Raw genomic sequence first — 10,414 nt, forward strand, 5'->3', positions numbered from 1 at the left:
GCTGGGGGGCACCGACTGGGAGCTGCTGGAGCGAACTGGCATGGGCGCGGGGGGGGCGGGGGCAGGCTGCGGGGTTGGCATCAGCGGTGCCAAGGCTTTGTTTGGGTAGCAGCTAATGAGGCTAATTAAAGCGCTGCGGTAATTAACGGCGCGCCAGGGGCCCCGCGGCGAGGGCTGGTGGCAGCGCCGGAGCCGCATGGCTGGCACCTGGCACCGCCAGCTGGCACTGCAGGACAGGCAGAAGGGCATGAGTGGGGGCGCAGTGGTACCCAGGAGGGCATGGGTGGGGACACGGAGTATCTGAGAGGGCATTGGTGTGGGCACTGGGTTACCCAGGAGGGCATAGATGGGGGCACCGGGATACCCAGGAGGGCATGGGTGGGGCACTGGGGTTAAAACTCCCTGCGGGAGGTTCTGGGCTGCAGGCAGCAGCTGGCAGGGCACGGGGAGGTGCCCCTGGCAGTGCCAACCTGAGCTTCGTTGCCTGCCCTTTGTTTGCTCAGCAAACTGCTGCCAGCCTTGCCCGGGCCAGGGGGGGAGAGGGGTGCGGGGGCTGAGCTCTGTTGGCACTGCCAATCTCATGCCCCCGCCCTGCTGCCCACTCCTCTGCTGCCAGCTGTCGGCGCTGCCAACGTTGCCAGGCTGCGGCAGCAGCTCCCCGCGGGGGCTGCCTGGAGCCGCAGGGAGGCAGGGCCGGGGGGGGGATGGAAAAGCCTGGAATGGGATTGGGAGTGGGCAAAGCTCCCTCGGGGGCATCCTGAGAGCTCCACATCCCCGTCCCGTGCCATCCTGCCAGCCCCCAGTGCCCACCCCTGCCCCTGGCATCCCGAGAGCTCCACATCCCCGTCCCGTGCCATCCTGCCAGCCCCCAGTGCCCACCCCTGCCCCTGGCATCCCGAGAGCTCCACATCCCCGTCTCGTGCCATCCTGCCAGCCCCCAGTGCCCATCCCTGCCCCTGGCATCCCGAGAGCTCCACATCCCCGTCCTGTGCCATCCTGCCAGCTCCCAGTGCCCATCCCTGCCCCTGGCATCCCGAGAGCTCCACATCCCCGTCCTGTGCCATCTTGCCAGCCCCCAGTGCCCACCCCTGCCCCTGGCATCCTGAGAGCTCCACATCCCCGTCCTGTGCCATCCTGCCAGCCCCCAGTGCCCACCCCTGCCCCTGGCATCCCGAGAGCTCCACATCCCCGTCCTGTGCCATCCTGCCAGCCCCCAGTGCCCATCCCTGCCCCTGGCATCCTGAGAGCTCCACATCCCCTGTCCTGTGCCATCTTGCCAGCCCCCAGTGCCCACCCCTGCCCCTGGCATCCCGAGAGCTCCACATCCCCGTCCTGTGCCATCCTGCCAGCTCCCAGTGCCCACCCCTGCCCCTGGCATCCCGAGAGCTCCACATCCCCGTCCTGTGCCATCCTGCCAGCCCTCAGTGCCCATCCCTGCTGTGTGGCATCCCGAGAGCTCCACATCCCTGTCCCGTGCCATCCTGCCAGCTCCCAGTGCCCATCCCTGCCCCTGGCATCCTGAGAGCTCCACATTCCCATCCCATGGCATCCTGCCAGCCCTCAGTGCCCATCCCTGCTGCATGGCATCCCGAGAGCTCCACATCCCTGTCCCGTGCCATCCTGCCAGCTCCCAGTGCCCATCCCTGCCCCTGGCATCCCGAGAGCTCCACATCGCCATCCCATGGCACCCTGCCAGCCCCCAGTGCCCATCCCTGCCACCCAGAGCCCCCAGGGCACCATGCTGCAGCTGTCAGGAAGCAGCAGAGGATGCCAGGGCAGGGGCAGAGGCAGCGCTGGGTACCATGGCAGCAGCTGTGCCACCACCACCCCTGGGGAGGCTCCAGAGAGGCCACCAAGTGCCCAGGGGAGCGGTGCCAGCTGCGCAGGGCTGGCAGGAGGTGCCCCTGCATCCCTAGGGAATTCTGCTGGGATGAAGGCCGAGTGCCAGGCTCTGCCAGCTCAGCTCTCCACCACAGCTGGCACAGTTGGCAGCCAGTGGGGGAGGGCACCCAAGGGCAGCTGGAGGGCAGCTCTCGGTGCCAACTCCTCCCCTCCCCAATGCCCTTCCCTGGGCTGCTTCTTCCATGCCCACAGCCAAGGACCTGCTGCTGCCCCTGCCAGCTGTGCCCCCAACCCTCTCTGGGCACCCCTGGGCTGTGTCCCCCCCCAAAAAAAACCTCCTCCTGGCAGCGTGGTGCCAGCAGGCTGCTGCCAGCTGCTCTGCCCTCCTGCTGCACCCTGGGCACTCCAGGATCCTGGAATGCCAACCTGCTGGGAAGGGACCTCTGTGCCCACCCAGTGCCAACCCTCACCCTGCTCCAGCAGGGCACCCACAGCAGCGTGCCCAGGGGCACCATGCCCAGGGGAGGGGCTGGCAGCTCTGCACAGCCTTCACAGCCTCCCTGGGCAGCCTGTGCCAGGCTCCAGCAGCCTCACCTCACATAAGCTGCTGCTGATGCCACCTCCTGCCTGCCACTTGCTGCCCCTTGGCACCACTCAGCAGATGCCAGCCTCAGCCTCTTGCATCCCAGCACTCAGCTGCCACAGGTGGCATATTCACAGGCTGGCATGGCTTGGGCTGAAGGCAGCTTCTAAGGGCACCCAGTGCCAACCTGCAGCCAGCAGGGCAGAGCAGGGAGCTCAGAGCCAGGGGGTGGTGCCAGCCAGAGGGGCAGCTCCCAGCTCCTGATGCCAGCTCCTGCTAATGCCAACCCTCTGCTCCGTGCCCCTTGCCTTGCCCCTGGGCACCACTCAGCAGATGCCAGTCCCAACCTCTTGCCCCCCACCCCCAGCACTCAGCTGTGCCCCTGCCAGGCCAGAGCAGAGGGCAGCAGAACCTCCCTGCCCATGCTGCTGCCCACACTCTGCCCCATGCCCCCTCCACCCTTGGGCCCCAGTGCCCCTTGCTGGCTCCTGGGCACCTCTCTGTGCCCCCTCCCCCCCACCCCCAGCACCCTCCAGCTCCTTCCCCTGGCAGCTGCTGCCCAGCTCATGCCCACCTCAGCTGTGCCCACGGGCAGGACTCTGCCTGTGCCCTGCTTGACCTTCAGGACCCTGCCCCCCACCCAGCCCTCAGCCTCTTGTTGAGCTGCCTGGCAGCTGGTGCCAGGGGCTGGCAGTGGGCATGTGGGTGCCAGGGCTGCCAGGGGCACCAGAGGAGGGCAAGAGCTGGCAGGGCAGAGGCCTCCACGCTGCAGCACGTCTCAGCCTTCACCAGGGGATGGCATCTGTGCCAGCCCCACACACCTCCAGAGGGGTGAGCTGGGCACTGGTGCCACCCTTCCTGGCCCTGGCAGCTGGCAGCCTGAGGAGCTTAGCACTGGGGGGTGGGCAAGGAGAGGCTTCAGCCTTCACTGATGGCATCTTGGCACTGCCCAAGGCCCCTGAGCCCCTTGGCAGCAGCTCCTGTGCCAGGGCCAGATCCTGCTGCTGCTGGCACCACGGCTGGCACAGAGCAGGCTGAGTGCCACTTTCTAGGAGCTGATGGATTCTCTGCTGCCCCTGCCAAGCTGTGCCCGGCCAGGCCAAGCTCTGGCAATAGGGCTGAGTGGCACCGTGCCAAGGGCTGCCACCTACCTTTGGCTCACAGCAAGCCCAGGAAGGCTCTGGACAGCAGGGCAGGGGAGGGCACTCCGCTGGCACCACCCTCAGAGGGTCCTCTGGTGCCCAGGGAGAGGTCTTGGGCACCACAAGCAGGGCAGGGGAGGGCATTGCCAAGCCCATGCCCATCGGGATCAGGTTCCTCTGCCCGGGCTGGGTTCTGGTTCCAGGGCAGCCCTCTGCTGGCAGTGCCCAGGCTGGCAGGGCTGGCGGTGCCCAGCCCCGAGGAAGCTGCAGTGGCACTCCCTGGTGGCCTGGCAGGGGCACAGCAGAGAGCTGGGCACAGAGTTTGGGGCAGGAGCTGCTGGGGGCAGGCTCAGGGGGGAGGCTTTGGAGCTGGCACAGGGAGGCTGAGGGCAGAGAGAAGGGAGAGGCTGGGCACAGCCTGGCACAGGGTGCCCAGGGAGCTGGCACCAGCCCTGGGCAGGCTGCTTGGGGGTTCTGAGCTGCCTGCTCTGCCCTGGCACTGTCCCTGCTGGCTGCAGGCTGGCACTGGGTGCCCCTGGGCAGGTCTCTGCTCACTCAGCCCCTGCCCTGTGCCTGCCAGTCCATGCCCATCCCTAACTGTAGCTCTGCTCCTGGTGCCAGGCTGCCCAGACTAGAACCAGTCCTAAGCCTGCCCAGGGCCCTGCCTTGCCCCTAACCCACAGCCCTTAACCTTAGCCCTACCCCTAGGCCTGACCCTAAAACTAGTCCTAGCCCTAACCCACAGCTCTTAACCTTAAACCCAGCCCTAACCCACAGCTCTTAACCTTAAACCCAGCCTTAAACCCAGCCTTAACCCACAGCTCTTAACCTTAAACCCAGCCTTAACCCACAGCTCTTAACCTTAAACCCAGCCTTAAACCCAGCCTTAACCCACAGCCCTGACCCCAACCCTAACCCACAGCTCTTAACCTTAAACCCAGCCTTAAACCCAGCCTTAACCCACAGCTCTTAACCTTAAACCCAGCCTTAAACCCAGCCTTAACCCACAGCCCTGACCCTAATCCTAACCCACAGCTCTTAACCTTAAACCCAGCCTTAACCCACAGCCCTGACCCTAATCCTAACCCACAGCTCTTAACCTTAAACCCAGCCTTAACCCACAGCCCTGACCCCAACCCTAACCCACAGCTCTTAACCTTAAACCCAGCCTTAAACCCAGCCTTAACCCACAGCTCTTAACCTTAAACCCAGCCTTAACCCACAGCCCTGACCCCAACCCTAGCCCACAGCCCTGACCTCAGCACTGACCCGAACCTCTTAGCCCTGAACTTAACCATAGGCCTAAGACCAGAACTAGTCCTGAGCCTAACCCACAGCCCTTAACCTGCCCCAGCCTTAGCCTCATCTCTAACCTTAACACTAAGCCCAGCCCTGGCCCTAAGCCCAACCCCAGACCTACCCCAACCCCATCCCCAATCCTAATTCCACCTCTGGAGCTCCTTCTCAACCCATTCCATGGCTCCATCGCCTCTGGAGGTGCCTTCAGCCCAACCCATTCCATGGCTCCATCGTCTCTGGAGGTGCCCTCAGCCCAACCCATTCCATGGCTCCATCGCCTCTGGAGGTGCCTTCAGCCCAACCCATTCCATGGCTCCATCGCCTCTGGAGGTGCCTTCAGCCCAACCCATTCCGTGGCTCCATCACCTCTGGAGGTGCCTTCAGCCCAACCCATTCCATGTCTCCATCGCCTCTGGAGGTGCCTTCAGCCCAATCCATTCCATGGCTCCATCGTCTCTGGAGGTGCCTTCAGCCCAACCCATTCCGTGGCTCCATCACCTCTGGAGGTGCCTTCAGCCCAACCCATTCCATGTCTCCATCGCCTCTGGAGGTGCCTTCAGCCCAACCCATTCCATGGCTCCATCGCCTCTGGAGGTGCCTTCAGTCCAACCCATTCCATGGCTCCATCACCTCTGGAGGTGCCTTCAGCCCAACCCATTCCGTGGCTCCATCACCTCTGCCCATGGCCTCAGGCAGGAGCCTGTGGACCCCTCCTGGCTGCAGGCCCATGGGCAGGAGGCAGGAGCTCGATGCCAGCCCTGCAAGCTCCCCTGCCATTGCCAGCTCCTCTTGGATGCCAACTCCCCACTCCTGAAGCCCCCAGGATGGGCACAGATGCTGCTCTGGATGCCCCTGCCCATGGGCACCAAATCCACCTCTGGCCAGCAGCAGCTCAAGGCAGGAGGTGAAGAGACCAAAACCAAAAGCTCCCCCAGGGGCTCTCAGCTCCTCAGCTGCTCCTTGGTGCCCTCTGAGCCACCCACATCCAGGTCCTGGCAGCGACCTGGGCACACTCTCTGGGTCCTGGCGCTGACCTGGGAGTGGGACACGAGGTCCAGGTCCTGGCAGTGACCTGGGAAGGGGACACAAGGTCCAGGTCCTGGCAGTGACCTGGGGATGCTCTCTGGGTCCTGGCACTGACCTGGGACTGGCACAAAACATCCAGGTCCTGCCACTGACTTGGGGACAGTACCCACGACCTGGCACTGCCCTGGAACAAGCCTGGCAGAGCCTTGCCCAGCCATGCCAGGGGCAGGACCCAACCCTTTATGCCAGCTGCCAACTCAGCTCCGCTTCCCTCCCTCCCCCCCCACCTCTGCTGGTGCCTGGCACCGCCGCTGGCACCAGAGCATGGCAGTGGCACTTGGGCCACTGCTGGGACGTGGATGGAGCAGGTGGGGAGGGAGCAGGGCGAGCAGGAGGAGGAGGAGGAGGGATGAAGGAAGCTCTGAGCCCACCCCTGCGGGCAGCTCCCAAAGCCTCGGCGGCTCCTGCGCCTTTGCCAGCCCTTGGGTGCCAGCCCTTGGGTGCCAGCCCCTGGGTGCCAGCCCCAGGCGCCCCCAGGCTCCCAGGTAGAGCAGCTCGGGAGCGGCCGCCCCGGGAACGCTCTTCCCACGGCCGGGAATGCTCTTCCCAGCGCCGGGAATGAGCTAAAGCCTGACCTGGATAGCGCCGAAGCGGCTGCCAGAAATCAAAGCTCCTCAAGACAGCTCCCGAGGGACTGGGGGGGATGGATCCAGGCCCTCCAGGAGGCATTCCCAGAGCTGGGAAAAGTGGGGTGGGAGCAGGAGGGGAGGAGAGAGGAGGGATGGAGGTGGGGAGTGGGGGGGGGGGGGGGGAGCTGCTTTCCACCAGCGTCATCGGGAAGCTCTCAGGAAGCTTTTCCCACCTCCATCCCTGGGGGGGGTGAGTGGGAAGAGACATCCAGGGAAGGGGTCAGGGTTTGGGATGGAACAAGGGGGGGGGAGGGGTCGGGGGGGAGGGGTCCTCGTCCTCCTCCTGCCCTGCCTGGGCTGGGTTTGGGGGGGGGCGGCAGTGGGGGTTCAGGGCACCCACATTGCTCTGCGGAGCCGCTGCGGGCTCAGCTGGAGCCGGCCAGAGCCGTTCCAGCCGCAGGGAAGCTCCGAGGTGACATTCCCGAGCTCTGGCTGCCGGCGAAGGACACAGCCACAGCTGGCGGCAGGGCGGAAAGGAGCTCTGCGGGGGGGGCACAGCAGCACCCAGGGGGGAGAGCCTGGAGGGTGGGCAGGGAGGGAGGAAGGAGGGCAGGGAGGGAGGGAGGAGGGCAGGGAGGGAGGAAGGAGGGCAGGGAGGGAGGAAGGAGGGCAGGGAGAGAGGGTGGGCAGGGAGGGGAGGAAGGAGGGCAGGGAGGGGAGGAAGGAGGGCAGGGAGAGAGGATGGGCAGGGAGGGAGGAAGGAGGGCAGGGAGGGAGGAAGGAGGGCAGGGAGGGAGAGAGGGTGGGCAGGGAGGGAGAGAGGGTGGGCAGGGAGGGAGGAAGGTGGGCAGGGAGGGAGAGAGGGTGGGCAGGGAGGGAGGAAGGAGGGCAGGGAGGGAGAGAGGGTGAGCAGGGAGGGAGGAAGGAGGGCAGGGAGGGAGAGAAGGTGAGCAGGGAGGGAAGAAGGAGGGCAGGGAGGGAGGAAGGAGGGCAGGGAGGGAGAGAGGGTGAGCAGGGAGGGAGGAAGGAGGGCAGGGAGGGGAGGAAGGAGGGCAGGGAGAGAGGATGGGCAGGGAGGGAGGAAGGAGGGCAGGGAGGGAGGGTGGGCAGGGAGGGAGAGAGGGTGGGCAGGGAGGGAGGAAGGAGGGCAGGGAGGGAGGAAGGAGGGCAGGGAGGGAGAGAGGGTGAGCAGGGAGGGAGGAAGGAGGGCAGGGAGGGAGAGAAGGTGAGCAGGGAGGGAAGAAGGAGGGCAGGGAGGGAGGAAGGAGGGCAGGGAGGGAGGAAGGAGGGCAGGGAGGGAGAGAAGGTGAGCAGGGAGGGAGAGAAGGTGAGCAGGGAGGGAAGAAGGAGGGCAGGGAGGGAGGAAGGAGGGCAGGGAGAGTAGGTGAAGCTGCTGCCCTTAGAGCTCAGATCCACATGGGGGGGGTCTGCAGTGCCCCCACCTGCCGCCCAGGGGAGGAGATGCTGGAGGCTGTTTGCGCGGGCGAGGAGGAGGAGGAGGAGGAGGAGGAGGAGGAGGAGGAGGAGGAGGAGGAGGAGGAACTCCTCAGCCGAAGGTCAGCTGGATGAAGGAGTGCAAAACCTGACGGGGAGGAGGATGAGTGTGGGGCTGGGGCGGGCACGGGTGGCAGCTTCCCGCGGGGACCCTAAAAGGAGCCCCTGAAGCTGCTTCTGGGCACGCCTGGGCACGCCTGGCCACGGTGCCAGGGTGAGGAGGGGGCGCGGGGGGGCAGGGGGGGTGGCCGCACTGCGAAGCTGCCAAAGCGAGCACGTGGAGCTGCCAGACAAAGGCAGGCAGGAGCCTTCCTCCTCCAGCTCCTCTTCCCCACCCACGGGCCCCTTTCCCACCCCCCCTAGGCAGGACCTGGTGCTCCTCCCTGCTGGCACAGGGCTCCGGTGCCAGTCATGGTCCCCAGCCAGGCGGGGGAGGAAGGGGCAGAGGGCAGAGGGCAGGGCAGAGGCTGCCCGGGGAGGAGGGCACAGCACCCACACGCAGCTCACACCGCCTGTGCCCTGCCCCTGCCAGCCGCGGGAGTGCCACACGCAGCCTGGGCGAGGGGGAAGGCAGCTCCGTGCCAGCCTCGCCCCAGCCCCTTGCCAATTCACCACCCTCCTCCTCCTCCTGCTGCTGCTAACCACCTTGCACACACGCACCCCTCCCCCCCCCCGCAGCGCTTCCCGCGTGGGCTCTGTGGAGCATCGCCCTTCAGCAGCACTGTCATCGTCACCACCACCATCATCATCACCATCATCATCATCATCCCTCCTCCAGGCAAGGTCACCTGCTGCTGCCAGGCACAGCCCTGCCCCTGCCCACGGCGACCCCCCCATGCACACACACCTGCAGGCCTGTTGCGTGGGTGGGCGTGGGGGGGGTGGGTGGTTCCCGTGGGAGCTAACCCAGCCTGTACCGCTGCCAGGCCTGACCTGCATTTCACTGCCCCCCCCCAGCCCCTCCTCACTGCCCCCACCCCAGCACCTCCTCACTGCCCCCCCCAGCACCTCCTCACTGCCCCCCCCCAGCACCTCCCCACTGCCCCCCCCAGCACCTCCTCACTGCCCCCCCCAGCACCTCCCCACTGCCCCCCCCCAGCACCTCCTCACTGCCCCCCCCAGCACCTCCCACTGCCCCCCCCAGCACCTCCTCACTGCCCCCCCCAGCACCTCCCCACTGCCCCCCCCAGCACCTCCTCACTGCCCCCCCCCAGCCCCTCCTCACTGCCCCCCCCCAGCACCTCCTCACTGTCCCCCCCCAGCACCTCCCCACTGCCCCCCCAACACCTCCTCACTGCCCCCCCCAGCACCTCCTCACTGCCCCCCCCAGCACCTCCTCACTGCCCCCCCAGCCCCTCCTCACTGCCCCCCCCAGCACCTCCTCACTGCCCCCCCCAGCACCTCCCCACTGCCCCCCCAGCACCTCCTCACTGCCCCCCCCAGCACCTCCTCACTGCCACCCCCAGCACCTCCTCACTGCCCCTCAGCACCTCCTCACTGCCCCCCCAGCATCTCCTCACTGCCCCCCCAGCCCCTCCTCACTGCCCCCCCCAGCACCTCCTCACTGCCCCCCCCAGCACCTCCCCACTGCCCCTCAGCACCTCCTCACTGCCCCCCCCAGCACCTCCCCACTGCCCCCCCAGCACCTCCTCACTGCCCCCCCCAGCACCTCCTCACTGCCACCCCCAGCACCTCCTCACTGCCCCCCCCAGCACCTCCTCACTGCCACCCCCAGCACCTCCTCACTGCCCCCCAGCCCCTCCTCACTGCCCCCCCCAGCACCTCCTCACTGCCCCCCCCAGCACCTCCTCACTGCCCCCTCAGCCCCTCCCCACTGCCCCCCCCAGCATCTCCTCACTGCCCCCCCCAGCACCCTCCCCACTGCCCCCCCCAGCACCCTCCTCACTGCCCCCCCCAGCACCTCTCCCACTGCCCCCCCCCCAGCACCTCCTCACTGCCCCCCCAGCAACCTCCCCACTGCCCCCCCCAGCATTCCTCACTGCCCCCCCAGCACCTCCCCACTGCCCCACCCCCGCACCTCCTCACTGCCCCCCCCAGTGCCACCTCCCCACTGCCACCCCCCAGCACCTCCTCACTGCCCCCCCCCCAGCACCTCCCCACTGCCCCCCAGCATCTCCTCACTGCCCCCCCCAGCACCTCCTCACTGCCCCCCCCAGCACCTCCAGCACTGCCCCCCCCAGCACCTCCTCACTGCCCCCCACGCCCCTCCCCACTGCCCCCACCCCAGCACCTCCTCACTGCCCCCCCAGCACCTCCTCACTGCCCCCACCCCAGCACCTCCTCACTGCCCCCCCAGCACCTCCTCACTGCCCACCCCAGCATCTCCTCACTGCCCCACCAGCATCTCCTCACTGCCCCCACCCCAGCATCTCTCACTG

At 67.1% G+C, this 10,414-nt stretch overlaps 2 protein-coding genes across 2 annotated transcripts in view; both read right to left on the bottom strand.

The window, feature by feature from the left end:
* The window catches only part of PDE2A (phosphodiesterase 2A), a 35,228-nt gene extending 26,254 nt beyond the window's left edge, over nucleotides 1–8,974 (bottom strand). Inside the window, exon 1 of the mRNA XM_064144114.1 lies at nucleotides 8,863–8,974. Coding sequence (XP_064000184.1) covers nucleotides 8,863–8,954 — 92 coding nt within the window. The 5' untranslated portion in view covers nucleotides 8,955–8,974. The remainder of the gene's footprint in view (nucleotides 1–8,862) is intronic.
* A 1,365-nt stretch (nucleotides 8,975–10,339) lies between these two features.
* ARAP1 (ArfGAP with RhoGAP domain, ankyrin repeat and PH domain 1) overlaps nucleotides 10,340–10,414 on the bottom strand; it is a 35,724-nt gene continuing 35,649 nt past the window's right edge. The window contains exon 28 of the mRNA XM_064144051.1: nucleotides 10,340–10,365. Within this exon, the coding sequence (XP_064000121.1) occupies nucleotides 10,340–10,365 (26 nt within the window). The remainder of the gene's footprint in view (nucleotides 10,366–10,414) is intronic.

This window comes from Pogoniulus pusillus, chromosome 6 (assembly GCF_015220805.1).
Source record: "Pogoniulus pusillus isolate bPogPus1 chromosome 6, bPogPus1.pri, whole genome shotgun sequence".
Taxonomy (NCBI): Eukaryota; Metazoa; Chordata; class Aves; order Piciformes; family Lybiidae; genus Pogoniulus; species Pogoniulus pusillus.